General features: G+C 44.3%; 1 protein-coding gene and 1 long non-coding RNA gene across 2 annotated transcripts; one reads left to right on the plus strand and one right to left on the minus strand.

Moving 5' to 3' along the window:
- Window positions 1–1,634: 1,634 nt before the first annotated feature.
- On the minus strand, window positions 1,635–6,986 carry LOC133349201 (uncharacterized). Its single transcript, XR_009755909.1, has 2 exons — window positions 6,383–6,986; window positions 1,635–5,843 (listed from the first exon to the last, which is right to left on the minus strand). It is a non-coding gene; the product is annotated as an uncharacterized LOC133349201 (long non-coding RNA).
- A 125-nt stretch (window positions 6,987–7,111) lies between these two features.
- On the plus strand, window positions 7,112–11,293 carry LOC133349072 (beta-galactoside alpha-2,6-sialyltransferase 2-like). Its single transcript, XM_061562210.1, has 6 exons — window positions 7,112–7,345; window positions 7,401–7,617; window positions 8,333–8,430; window positions 9,360–9,461; window positions 9,864–10,059; window positions 10,904–11,293. Exons 1-6 carry the CDS (start codon window positions 7,112–7,114, stop codon window positions 11,161–11,163), a joined length of 1,107 nt encoding a protein of 368 aa, XP_061418194.1. The 3' UTR covers window positions 11,164–11,293.
- Window positions 11,294–15,072: the final 3,779 nt, after the last annotated feature.

Genomic DNA, 15,072 nt, shown 5'->3' on the forward strand with positions numbered 1-15,072 from the left:
GTCCACAGTCCGGGTTGCAGGGCCATAAACGCACTGCTAGGGCTTGTGTCTTTAACTTCCAATGCATGAAGGAGATGTGCCGGTTACAGCAGCGTCGTCCCGAGGAATGTCAAAGTCAGGAGGTGCAATGTTTTCGTCTCGAATGAGATACGTATGTGTATGTATGATGGACTTCTTTCGCACCGTACGTAGCCAACCGTGCGAATCGGAGGTGCGGGCAATAAGAATCGTCAAGAGATACTTTCATACTTTGGAGGAATGTTAACAATATTAATAGAATCTCGATATTTATTTATACTAAACACAACAAGGAGTTTACCAAATCGTTATAATGTGGTTGCAATTATTATAATGGCTGTGGTTATATTGTGGCTTCATTTGCGGTTGTAAAATACTTGTTCAGCTTTTGCAAACATTTATCCACTTGCCGTTGATGATATTAACATGAACATTGTTACGTGACACTATTGTTGATGTTGATATATTATTGTTGTTGATATGAAGAATAAATCGTATTGTTGCTGACGTCATTGCTGATGTTATTGTTGTTATGTCAAATCGTTGTTGGTGTTGATGTTATTTCTAGATTTGAAGCTTTCGTGACTGCAAGGATTCATACTCTTAGGTTTTTTCGGTAAAGTCACGTAGGTAAAAATAAAAAATAAAATAATAGAAGTAATAATAGAAATAAAATAATAAATCACGACGTTTCGGAGGCAACACAAGTCTCCGTCATCAGGTGGGACCGTCACAGCTAAAATCACTTGATACAGTAAATCTAGCTGCGACGGTCCCACCTGATGACGGATACTTGTGTTGCCTCCGAAACGTCGTGATTTATTATTTTATTTCTATTATTACTTCTATTATTTTATTTTTATTTTTAACCTACGTGACTTTACCGAAAAAAAACTAAGAGTATGTTGATGTTATGTTGGTGTTGATTATAGAAACTGTCCAGCGAGTGTTATTGGGAGACTAACAAGACGAAATCCATATCGCTCGCAATTCACGTCTAAGTTTCTCGGTGTAATTAGGTGCAGTCGCAAGAGGCGGTACACTGTAAACCATGTGACACATTGTTACTTAAAAAAATTATGGCAACAAAGTGACACGTAATATAATTGAGTAGATTTTAAGCACTACAACTTTGAATAAAAAGTGTTGAATAAATTAACTAAAAAATAATAATAAAAAATAAGTACATGGTAATAAAAGCAACAGTTAAAATGTGTTGGATTTAGTAATATGATTCCAAATGATGAGTTATATAGCCTAAAAAAATGTGTAAATCCAAATAGATTTTACAAGGAAAAGTGATTTATATTTACTTAATATCTGAGCAATGGTAATTTAGATTTACTAAATATCTGGTGGAATCTGATTAATATTTATTAATGATCTGGGTGAAATTGATTTACATTTACTAATTGTCTGGGTGATATTGATATAAGCTTACTAAATATCTGGATCAAAATGATTTGGATTTACTAAATAAAATACTTATATTGAATGTCTGTTGCCATAACTTTTCTATTTCTAATCCACCCAATATCATGCCTTCGTGGTGCCACAATTCACTTACGTTAAGTCAACCGATCACCATGAAAAAGATAAGAACCATGAAAAGGAACAGCAGGTTAACATTTATTCGTGCAATTTTGTCTCAACATGTTTATCCAACATATTACAAGTACAAAACAAAGACAGAAATCATGTATGTGTACAATCGGGGAACAATACTGGAGGTATTTATAATTTGTGGGCATTACAGGCACAGATTACTTTTTTGGATGTGATTCAAGGTTTAGTCTTTTTAGCACATTTAAATTACGACAATGTTTTAAAAAAAATCTGTAAAAAAACTTTCATATTATTTCTTTTTTATATGCGCAAATTGAAATCCTAAGGGCCAATATGTTTTTCAAACAGCTAAAAGAGATTAAAACATCACGTGAATTGACTTGCATTCCCTGTACTTATACTAGTAGCCATAATCCACAATCCGGGTGGACCTATCTTTTTTAACATGCATAATTACAGTACAAGCATGGCTTTCTAACAAGTAAACTAGCACAGCCTACAGATGTTCTATGCATCTTACATCTATTCCTTTAGAACAAACACTTGCAATGGCCTAGGTCAGCGTCACATCAGAAGAAAGCACAATGTTAGAACACCCAAGAAACATTAAACAAAAATAAAGATAGCTTTCAATAACAAATCAGTGCATTCTCTGATAGCCTATCAGATGTATAGGCCTATAACGCAGAACTTTGACAGTCAGACTCAGTTATTAACTCGTTAAGCTCAGTCAAACTGAAGTACTTCTTCTTGGTGAAAATCTGAAAACACAATGCTAGTTCCCTTGGGACTATGCCTTCCAAAAGGTCATGTAGTACATCTGGTGGGTACCCAGACTCAAAATGAAAGTGATTTAATTTATCAGTCAATGGACACGACCGCTTTACGCCAAAGCAATGAGTAACATTTGGATTTTCTCTCAGTTTGCACATGCAAACTATGTTCCTTCTTTGTCCGAGGTGGAAACACTCCGGTCCGCACTTCGTGTGTCTGGTACTCTGAAGAATGTCCAAGACAAAATCTACAGATGTACGGCCCCGTGAAACATTCAACTAGTCCACTGATAGAATGTGCATCGAGATTGTCAGCTACAACACAATGTACTGTCCCTTTAACACTGGAAATGAAAATCCCTTCCTGTTCTAGAATGACAAGATCCTTCAAGAGTGGTTCCAAAACTGCTCTGTATTCAAACTGTTTGACATCAACAGCTTTGCAAAGTAAAGCTAGGTGTATTGACGTTAATGCAGATTGCAACTTTGTTGGAACATTTGCCAAAACCCAATAAACAGCTGTTATTTTGTGTTTTTTTTCTCGAAGTTCCTAGTGGGTTACACACTTCAAAGTCGTCAACGTAAAGGATTATAGACAGTCTTGTTTCTTCCCCAGCATAAAATACATTTTGCTTGAAGGATTTTCCATCAAAAATTGACTTAATATATCCAGTACTATTTGATTTTCTGGATAAAATTATTTCTGCAATGTCTTCATTCTTCAAGACTTCCTGCAAAGTCTGGAGAATAGGCACATATTGAAAGGTCTTGTTCTTTTCAGTATCAATAATATATTCAATGCTATCAACACACTGGAAATGCACCTTAAAATACTTTCTTCTCTTAAAAGCTGAACCAAGTGGACCACCTGCTCCAAGTGCTGTACTAATGGGATGGAAGTTGCACAACTGTTGACAATTCAGTTACGATGGCCTGGTCAACAATGCATTTATTCACCTTCAATGTTGAATCTAGTATGTTCCTAACAACTGCAGCTGATACTGAAGATGAAATGAACTGAAGGTCTTCAACCAAGGCATCAATGCACTTCACTGAGGCATTATAGATGGTTTCTAGCTTCAGCAGAAGTAAGCCAATTCTTTGAAGAACTAAGTATGATGCACTTTCCTGATCACAATCTAAACTAGTGCCCTCACCATCATTGGCCTCTGGTAAATCAGAATGGTCAACAGTCTGATTATGGCGACTCTCATACACATCTTTCTTAAAATCACTCAAAGAATAGGATTTGTGTCTTTTGCTTTTGTGTTTTAGAAATGTATTGTATATATTTGTCTGAAAGCTGCATCCTGCAAATACACAAAATACAGTTTCGTGGCTCTTCAGATGATTTCCAATATGCTGAAAGTAGTCCTTCTCTATAGAACAACAAGCATTGCAAACTAAACACTTAAAAGCAGTATGTTTCCTGACCGTAGACTTTCTTCATCTGAATGGTATCTGGACAAATGTGTGCGAAGGGCACTCTGTGTTTTAAATGTGCAAGGGCAACTGTCATATAGGCATGGCTGGGATTGCCCACGACCAAATGTTGCGTGTTGTAGTCTGTAATGCTTTAGTAGATTTCCCTTTGTGGCAGACAAAGACTTGCAGATCTTACACTTCCATTCCATAAGCAAAAACCTGAGGCAGAAAAAGGTCCATGTATCAGATGCAAGGCCACCAGGTCTCTAATCACATGAGGACAATAGGAGCACATTTACAAGATAATTCCTTATTATTTTTAATATTCAAATTTTCATGCTCACATTTAGCACATCAACTTCTTGTCACTCACATCATCTAGCTAGCTAGCAACTACACAACAAGCTAGCCACAACGTAAGGGTGACGCTAACTGACTGGTGGCAAGCTAGCTAACGTTAGCATACTGTACGTACATCAACAGCAAGATATAATATACTGGAGGTGTAACGGCAGGTACAGGACTTTTGGTTCGATACACGCTGTGATCCGAATGAATATAGTCTAGTTTTAATCACACACGTTACTTTTTCGTGTGCGGAACAAAAATTATAGTCTCGTGCTTTTAGTCAAATCAGACTGACTTCCAAAGGCCTAACGTTGTGCTAGTTAATTCTGATATTGGCATGCTGGTAATATGCAGTAACATAAAACAATGTTCAACTGCTACCACACCTTTGTTAAAAAAATGTTCGCTAAAATAATAAAACATGTCTTACCTTTGGGAGAACGGCGGTCCCTGAAACGTGTCTGTTGAAGAAGATGGTTGACATGCACGTGGCGCGAAAAAATGCCTCGAGTTTGGGCGGAAGTGTAACGTTATTAAATTCAAAAACCTCCCGGTTAGTAAAATTAATCAATTTTTGGCATTTTTGACTTTCCTGATAAAATACAATTAAATTCTACTCAGTTATTGATGGCTGATTTTATTTGAACAAAATTGAGTAAAATACAATTAATAACTAATAGAAAGGTGTTGAATTCAGCTCAATGTGATTCTAAACTACACATAGTCATTATTTTTATGTATAGGCTACTCCTATATATTTACTAAACATTAATTAACCCCAGTCTCGGTTTTTACAGTGTAGTGGCATCTTTAAAGTCCACGCTAATGGCTATTATTCGTACGTCTCCACGGCTGTTCCCCACAATAGCGTGTGCGTGTAATCTCAACAAAGAATGTGTATGACCCTCACGTATCTGTAATTTAGCTGTCGGCTGCTCTGCTACACCCAAAGTTGTTACAGCAAAATTAAAGTTTCGTATTACAAACGTTCCACTGGGAGAAAGAAGAGCACGCGTTTCACTTTAAATGGATCAAAACATATATAGATTAAGCATCTCCGATTTGCTTAAGAGGTCATCATGACATCCAATGGCAATTAACAGCGGCTAATTTTGAAATTTAAATAAAGACCGACAGGTCGTGTAGAGCAGTTCGCCAAACAATTTTCGATATCCGTGGGACAATTGGAAAACGCGGCTGTGATCATCTAGGACGGGTATTGAAGGTGAGCGGGATTTAAATTATGAGATAAAGACTCGGACACATGGCAGGCAAGGGGTGTTTTTGAGTAAGTTGAACGTGATCATTAAACGTAACACGCACACACGCGCAGACACCAACGTGACGAACATGTTACTTACCTGCTATGACACGAATCAGAAACGTGATACAATTTTTTTTTATCAATGAATAAAATTTTACAAAGAATATTGGGAGAGACACGCTCATGATTGCGTTGAGAGCTATAAAAAAGGGAACACGTGAATTAAAAGAGCATACGGGACGACTACAAAGTATAATTGTTTAACTTTAAGCAAACTTGGACAGAGAACATCTAGAAGGCCGATGTACGAGACGGGTGCAGTATTTCAGCCAAAGGAGTGGACGCGTCGAAGAGGATGACCGCCATGGAGACAGATTGACGAGGTGAGTTCATGAATGTTGAACTTATTTCGCACCGTACGTAGCCAACCGTGATCATTATAATCGGAGCTGCGGGCGGGGGAAGGACAACAAACGAAACACACTGAGAGCAGTTTGTGTTCAGCACTGAGCCGTGAGCGTTTGCGATTGCGTGGTGAGGCCTTCATCCAGCAGTGGATAGAAAATGACTGATAACTCAAAATTAGGTCAAAAAAACCTCGTTATTTTAACAATGATATTGGAGAACGAAATCATTCGCCTACTTCAGCAGTTGTTTCTATCTGTGGTTGTTCCACCTGATGACGATTGCTTGTGTTGCGATCGAAACGTCGTGATCTATTTTTTTTTCTACCTACGTGACTTTACCCAAAGAACCAAAGAGTATGGATTTCTGCAGTCACGAAAGCTTCAAATCAAGATTTAATTATTCAGTTGCGTCCACGTGCAGTGGTGAGCGTTGGGACACCGAGAGAGGAGGAGGAGGTGGCGCGTGGCGCTCACCCATGCGACCCGTGCCTACCCCAGCGCGATGCCAGAGAGACGCAACAATCAATCTCCCTCTTGCCGCACGGGTTCGTTACCGACACGTGTGCAGAACTGTCTCGTACCTCTGGAGCTCGACTTCGCGTCTTGACGGGAACATCTCATCCCGTCGCCTGTGATCGGTCGGCTCAGAACGCGCCAGAGCGACAGCGGCAGATTCGGAGTTCATCATCATAAATGCGTTTATTTAAAATAATACATTAAAACAAAACTACACACAACAGCCGCTGGAACGCAGCACGGAGCCCAGGATGGAGCAGAGCCCAGCCCAGCCCGCTACCGCTTCGACCTCCACAAGCCCCAGGGGACTCCTTTTAACCTCACCGATCTCAGGTGGCCTTACTCCAACGGGAGTGGCACCGCGTGTTCCTCATCACCTGCTGCTATGTTCTATTGGTATACGTCTGCGTGATGGTCGAGCAAGGCTTCTCCAAATTACTTATTGACAAACCCCCAACCCCCTGAATAAACTATACCCGTGTGTGTGTGTGACACAGATCGTAACACGTGGAATCGATGGTGGAGACATAGGCGCGCGAATTCCACCAAAAAGTAGACGAAGAGGAGCGCGCCACTCTCCATCGGGAGGCGAACGAGGCGCGCGCTGCGAGGGCTGCGCGCGCGTCTCCTGCCGAGAATTCCAGCGGCTCCTCCAGCCCTCCCCCACCCCTCCCACCCCCACCGCCGCCCCCACCCCCGTTTCGTGCGCGCACCTGCGCGGAACCACGGAGCGAGACGCGCGCCTTGCCCGGGGGGAGTCTCTCGCATCGGAGCCGTGGCGCGAGCCAGCGGATATGTGGCTCCGGGTTGGTCCCAAATCTCTCCTCGCTCTCACGGTCACCGCCACCTGCCTGCTGATGCTGCTCGCGCTGCTGCTGGCGCCAGGCTCCAGGAGAACGGCGGCGCCCCTGACCCTCCGCGCGCGGGACCCGACCGACGAGCGGACGCAAGCGCCTCCGCTCGCCCGGTCCGCGGCGCCCTCCGAGGGGGCGGGAGGGTCCCGCGGAGCGCCGTCGGACCCCGTGCACGTGGAGATGACCCGCGCGTGGGAGCGCTGGACTCGGCGGCGCAGCGACGGCGTAGGCGCGACTGCTCCCCCGGGGGCAGCTGCTGTGCGCTCTCCAGGGACTGGTGCGGCGCGGCACCGATGTGCTGCGGCGCCACGAGGCGGCCGGGGCGCCGGGGCGCAACGCGCTGCCCACGGTGTCCCTCGCCCGGCAGCTGGCGGGGAAGTGGCGGCGATGCGCCGTGGTGATGAACGCGGGGTCCCTGCTGCGCGCTCAGCTGGGAGCAGAGATCGGTGAGGAGACGTGGGGGGGGGGGGGTGGGGGGGGCGACTGAGGAGGAGGGATCGGAGCGGAATGATGGGAGGGGGGGTGAGGAATTTCTTCTGCGTGGACAAACTCTGGAGCCTCGGGCTTGGAAGGGGCTGAGAGAGTCGAGATTGCTTGCAAGGTTCAGGTATTTATAACAAATTTAAAACCCCTCTGAGCCTAATGTTGATTGAAAGCCCTTTGATCCAATGTAAATTAATAATTAGGCCCAGGAATGGTTGTTTAGTGTTAAGCAACACACTAACATTGTTACCATTATGCAATGTACTTGCAAAATTCTATAATTTTTATTTTTAATACGTAGAATTGAGTTCTACATTTTTATTATTGAAGGGTTTGTCTGTTATCATATGCCAATTTAGAACTATTAGGAAACCTTAAAAAATATATATCGTTATTAGGCCATATGGTGCAGTCCCCAACTATGATTAACTTGATCTCACTTGTCTCTATTTATGTGCTATGAAGAAGGTCCATTGCCAAAATCATTGCTTATGACGTTATTTTTTTCCATTTCAAGGAAAGTCTTCTTGGCAATTGTTATTTGTACTCGTGCACCACTGTCAATACGTTACTCGATCAGCAAAGCCACCTGAGTGATACATTTGACCATGAGAGTGACGGGCAGGATCACGAATTGAACCTCGAAGCAGGAATGTATCCACTTGTGCGCTCGTCCAGATGGCCACGACGCGGTCATGCGCTTCAACTCGGCACCCACGGCCGGCTATGAACTTCACGTGGGCACCAAGACCTCCATTCGCCTCGTCAACTGGCAGGTAAGGTCGCAACTTTGTTGAGCTTGTCACTCGTGGTCGGGTCGCTCCTGAAAATTAAGTTAATGCCTCCCGGTGGGGGGTTAAGGAGGGTATTGGTGTTTAAAAAAAGAGAAAATTAAGAATATTCCCTTACACTGGAGGAATCCACAAAATTGACAATTGGTTAAACTCTTGATGTTCATTATTCGTACATGTATTTCTTAGAACCACGTTGGGGCAGGCAAAGGGGGAACTCGGTTGAACACAGGGTACAGGAGCCGCGAAAGGCTGGGAGCCACTGACGTATGCGGCATTTGATCTTCGCTTCCACGTTGACCAGGTGTGTTGTAAGAGGTGGAAATAATCACGCTTTACCCCACTACGTACGACTCATTGATCTATGAACTGTGGTGAACCCATTTATACTCACGTGTGGAGAGAGGTGGTGGAGAGAGGTATTATTAAACGTTCTACCACGCTGGAATATGGAAGATGCAATCGTACCAGCGGCCTCTGGATTGCAAGTCCAGTGGAATAACCATTCAACCATGGCAGCTCCGTGGTTAAACACACTCACAGTTGCTTTATCTTTTTGGGAATGACTTATGATTTCAACACAGGGGCGCCAAGGTGCCGAGATGCCAACTGCCTGGCCTGGTGTGCCACTTTGTTGAGCTATCAATGTGTGGCCGGGTTACTTTTGAAAAAGAGCTATATAGTTCAGTGCGCCTACCTGGAAAATACAAAAAAACAAGATACTGTAGTTTATAGTTTTTTCTGAAGCATTGCTTGGGTTAGAGTCCAGTAGCTTGGAACACACATCAGGGATAGATCAGGGACAGTCGAACGTGGTGATTTGTAGCACCGCAGTTAATTACATAACAGTAGAACACATCTCAATGTCTCACTACTGACCCTGCCACATTCCTTCCACTTATCTCGCTTTCCAGATCGTAAATCAGGAGGAGTTCGACTTTGAGACGAGCGAGCTGTACAGAGACATCATTCTGGTCTTGTGGGGCCCCCCTCCATATACCTGCACTAAGAAAAACGTGAGCGTTCACAAAACACAAGAATCCTTCACACCTATTACGCAACTCGACGTGAAGGCGAGGTTCGGGATAGGGGGCTTGGGTTCCCGCGGCTTACTGTGAGGGTCAGGTTTTGGGCTCAGCAGGCGGTCTCCGCTTTGTGACGGTCCGATTTTTACAACGATCCACATTCGGGACATTTACATAACGCCACCACGGGACCGATTTACAATGCATCTTCTGACTGGACTCCCGAATTATGGGGAGCCCTTGGGTCTGCATGCCGCGGCATTCAATCCACAAGTCACATCCACACTACTCTACGCCTTCTCCTCCGCCACTGCCTCGTATTGCCCTCCTCTAACCAAGCCTTGTCGTCTTCCACTCCAAAATGCCCCCACCCCCCTCCTCTCATCCGTGCAGCAACAGCAGTGGAAGGGCCATGTGAATATCACGTTCCCGGCGCTCGACGCGTACATGAAGCGCAGGCGCGAGCGGCCTCGCCAGCCATTCTACCTGCTGCACCCGTGCTTCCGCCGGGGTTTGTGGGATCTGGTGCAGTGCAACGTGGGGCACGAGGAGCGCATCTTGCCAAACCCCACTTCGTCGGGGCTTCTGGGCAAGTTTTACGAGAAACGCGTGATGTGCTGACGGGCTGACGTGCAGATAGGGCTCGCAGCGAATGTCGCCTTTACTCCGATTTAAGAGCCAGAAACGGGAATGGTTTCTCTTCACAATTCCAGCAACTCACCTGATGAAGCTGGTTGTTCACATCACCAGCGAAACGTCACACAGTACTCAAATTGTACATGTTGTGGGTTTAGCCTCCAACACACCGGTGTGCTGATTGAGTAACTAATTGACACGTTATTTTCACGTGACAAACCTGACTAATTGATTGTGTCGGGTGGTGGCAGGTTTAACGACACATTTATTTTCATGTGATCTAACCCCCCAAAAAAACCTTTTATTATAAACAACGTCGTACTATATTTCGATTTAAAGCTTTCGTGACTGCAGGGATTCATATTCTTGGTTCTTTCGGTAAAGTCACTTAGAATGGAAATAATAAAATAATAAAACATAATAAAATAATTCTCACGACGTTTCGGCCACAACGCAAGCAGCCGTCCTCAGGTCTGTCAGGGAGACAGCGTCCATTTAGATGCTGTCTCCCCGACAGACCTGGTCTTCACCTGAGGACGGCTGCTTGCGTTGTGGCCGAAACGTCGTGAGAATTATTTTATTATGTTTTATTTTTTATTATTTTACCGAAAGAATCAAGAAGGAGAACGTAGTACTACTTTGATCTCGGTACAAATCAATTCCTGCCACCGGAACACAGGTGCCAATCCCCGGCCCGTCTGGGTCAAACTAAGGTCAAAGGGGTGGTAGCACTTGGTGCGACTCGCGTGTTTGGTGGTGGTTACTAGCGCCGCCCTCTCTGCCTCGTGGTGCTGCAGGAGTAGCGCTGATGATGAGCCTGTGCCAGGAGGTGACCGTCTACGACTTCATCCCCCCGCGAGGCCGTGTCACGCGGCAGTGCCACTACTTCGAGCCCGCAAGGAACCCGCAGTGCACCCTGGGCTCCTGGCACCCCCTCATGCAGGAGAAGCTGCTGGCGATGCACCTCTCAAACCAGCCGGCTCAGCGCGCCCTCCAGAGCGGGCGTCTCGCCATGCCCGGCCTGGCCAACCTCACGTGTTCCCCTCGGCACAAATAGAAACGCGCTACCCAAGGGCTCTTTTATCCGTCTTACCCGATGTGGGTGAGCTCTGATTGAATGTATCCATATTCTCAGGTTTTTTCGGTAAAGTCACGTAGATAAAAAATTTAAATTTAAATTAATAGAAGTAAAATAAATTAAAATAAAAATCACGACGTTTCGGAGGCAACACAAGCTTCCGTCTCCGAAACGTCGTGATTTTTATTTTATTTTACTTTTATTAATTTGAATTTTAAAATGTTATCTACGTGACTTTACCGAAAAAACCTAAGAATATGAATCCTTGCAGTCACGAAAGCTTAAAATCTAGAATGAATGTATCCACTTTGCAGTTCAATCAACCGATGGTGATGACAACTGCCAGGTTTGGGAAATCTTACCTGATTCTAGATTTGAAGCTTTCGTGGCTGCAAGTATTCATAATTTTTAGGTTTTCGGTAAAGTCACGTAGGTAAAAAAAAACATTAAAATTAATAAAAGTAAAATACAAATAAAATAAAAATTCACGTTTGTCACGTAATAAAAACGTTTTGATTACGTGACAAACGTGATTTTTATTTTATTTTTTATTTTACTTTTATTAATTTGTCACGCAATCAAAACGTTTTGATTACGTGACAAACGTGATTTTTATTTTATTTTTATTTTACTTTAATTTATTTAAAAAAAAATTACCTACGTGACTTTACCAAAAACCTAAGAATATGAAATCTTACCTGCCCTTTCTGGGTGAACTCACCTACTCTGTGGTGAGCATTATGGGCCACAGGGTGGCACCGTGGTAGCAAGTGCCTCGTTTATAGAAGTACAGTACAGTAATACCTCGATATACGACGTGGTTGCGTTCCTGGAGTTTCGTTTGTATTATTGAAACTTCATACATTGCATAATTTATAACATTAGTACGATGAGGATGCGTTCCCAGCCTTTGTTTCTTACAATTTCATACTATAAACGCTTAATAAATGATCATTCACGTTATAAACGAAAAACATTTATATTGAAAATTATATTTTATATACTGTACACGATTAACATTAACAAACTGATGTAAGTAAAATAAATATTGTGCTGTAAAATATATTCCCACTTGCCAGCGTAGTCTTGGGTGCAGTCATGAGGTTGTATTGCCCACCAAACACCATAGCTCCATAGATGGCTTAATTTGGTCTATTCAATTTGACTTAATAATTTAGTTTCTCCGTAAAATAATGGTAACCAATCCAAAGTTCATCATACCGAACTTTGATCATTGTTTTTGTACCCTTCTATCTGGCAACAAAACTGACACATTTTTTTGTTTTGTTGCCAGATAGAAGGGTAAAAAAACTATTATCATACTTTTTTTTACTGGCAAATGAGGTTCCAATGGTGTAAATACCAAACTTCGTTCGTAAAATATACGCACATCGAGGTATTGACTGAACGTGGGTTTGATTCGTAACTCGGGCACCTTTCTCTGCGTGGAATTTCCTCGTTCTCCTAGTGCTCTGCATGGGTCTCCTCCACAGTTCTAAACACATTCAGTGTCTTTGGGATTGGCCAAAGAGATCAATGCGGGACCCTCTTGAAAAAGTCAGCGAAATGCTGCTGAAGTAAATATAATCATGTGTTTGGTGGGGGAGGGATGTAAAGATTAGAACACCAGAATTGCTGTGCAGAGGTCAATTCAAATCACACCTCCGATTAGCACGGTTGGCTACGTTTGGTGCAAAAGCCATTCTGCTTTTGTCGAGATACATTTCTATACGTACAACAGCGATAACCCATACCTCTTAACCCCTTATCAGTTTACACCTTCTTACAGACCAATTTAGACCTTATTGGTCACCCCTTGCCCTTATACATATCAATGTTCATCCTGCAAGGTCCCATCACAAGCGAGAAATACAACCTAACAGACACAACATTTTTTTCCCATATTCAAACGGCTGTAAGCCGTATGGACCTGAGAACTCAATTTCACTGGACAACAATACGGGTAAATCGTATGGGTTGAAAGTTATGGATAACCTATTGTTCCACCGTTTTGTCCATGTGTTCACCGGTAATGTTATCCCAAGTAGGATATATGTATAGAGCTTTAATCAAAGCGCTTTACAAGAATTAAAAAGTGTACATTTGTTACTCTTTGGTTTTTTCGGTAAAGTCACGTATACGTGGTTCTTTCGTGACTTTACTGAAAGAACCAAAGAGTATTTCCTGCAGTCACGAAAGCTCCAAATTAAGTTTGTACATTTGTTATTGGCTGATGAGGAAATGGGGCGGGATAGAAGTGAATATCCTAATATATAATAGCCCAGATCTGTTATTATTTATTTCATTCTGTGCCTGTGATTAACGCGGCACGGATTGGTTGAAGTGCGTCACGTGACCGCGAGCAACAGACGGGTGTGTGAGAGTGAGGAGACGGGTGATTGAGAGTGAGGCAGAGCCGTGCTCCGTCCACTGCTGCCCTGAGGGACCCCCGTGCTCCCCACTGCTGCCCTGAGGGACCGCCCTGCTCTCCACTGCTGGCTTGAGGGAGAGCCGCGCTGTCTCCACTGCTGCCGTGAGGGAGCCAGACGTGCTCTCTCCGCTGCTGCCCTGAGGTAGAGCCGTGCTCTCTCCGCTGCTGCCCTGAGGGAGAGCCATGCTCTGTCCATTACATTAGTACTGCAGTTTTTTTGGTGCTTAAATCCACTGCTGAATGAATGCCCACCGCACGCTGTGCGAGTGGATCGTAAGGATTTACTTGACCAGTCTGTTGGGGGCCGCCGCAAGCTGTGGTTGTTGGGGGGTGCCGCAGGCTGTGGTTGTTCGGGGGCGCCGCAGACGCCTGATGAAGCTAGTCGTAATTACTGGCGAAACGTCGTACTCAGATTGTAAATGTGGCTTGGCTCTCCAACACACCGGTGTGCTGTACTAATGACTAATTAGCATGTTCTGTTTACGTGACAACCCTTACTAGTTGGCTGTGTCGGGTGGTGGCGGGTTTTAACGACACATTTATACATTTACGCGATCTAACCCAAAAACACTTCGATTATGGATGATATTGGTCACGAAAACCTACGTGTTAAACCAAAAATAATCCAGGCCGAAGCGTTTTGAATTTTCTGGAGGAGAGCCAAGACAGGAAGACCACGAAGAGAGGGACTTCAGTAATCGAGACAAGAAAAGAAGAGCGAATGGATGAGCATTTTAGCAGCGGAAATTGAGATGAGTGGGCAAATTTTCCAGATGTTGAAATGAAAACGACGTGCATGGGCTACGGTGGCGATATGTTTGGCGAAGGAGAGAGAGGGATCAAAGGTGACCCCAAGGTTTCCAGCAGGAGTGCAACACCAACATCGGTGCAGGAGTTGTCACTATACAGGATGGTGACCCGTTGTTGAGACTAGCGAGGGAGTCGCTGCCACGTGAGGTCAAGGCCAATAAACGTAACGTAATGCAAGTGGGCGCATCTCTTTGGATACGAATGTACAATGCACCATTCTTAAACCCAACACCGTGCAGCAGTGGATAGAGCCGTGGCGTCACAGCGCTCTGTTGCCACGCTGCACTGGAACGCGCCAAGCGTGTCGGCGTGCGCCTCTAACCCAGCTGCTTGGAGGAGGAGTGGGTTGCTGGATCACTTGAGGATGGGAGTCGTGCGCTGTGAGGCTCTCTATGCGAGCGTGCGCGTCTGTGGCAATACGAATGTGAATGAAACTCGAGAAATAGTCGCGTGGATGGACAAAAGGATTTGGGTCTCGCTGTGCCGGGCGGGTGCCCTGGGAGGTCTCTTCACAGGCGCTGTCCCACCGCTGATCGGCACGGGGTCTTTGGTCTGCTCCGTCTATGCCGATCGGGCGTCTGCACCGAGTTCGAAATTAATCTGGTACGCGTGGGGAAGTCCCGACGCGCACCAGGTTGTTGTTGTTG

The sequence above is a fragment of the Lethenteron reissneri genome, chromosome 29 (assembly GCF_015708825.2).
Source record: "Lethenteron reissneri isolate LAM-NWPU_2019-01 chromosome 29, ASM1570882v1, whole genome shotgun sequence".
In the NCBI taxonomy this organism is placed as follows: Eukaryota; Metazoa; Chordata; class Hyperoartia; order Petromyzontiformes; family Petromyzontidae; genus Lethenteron; species Lethenteron reissneri.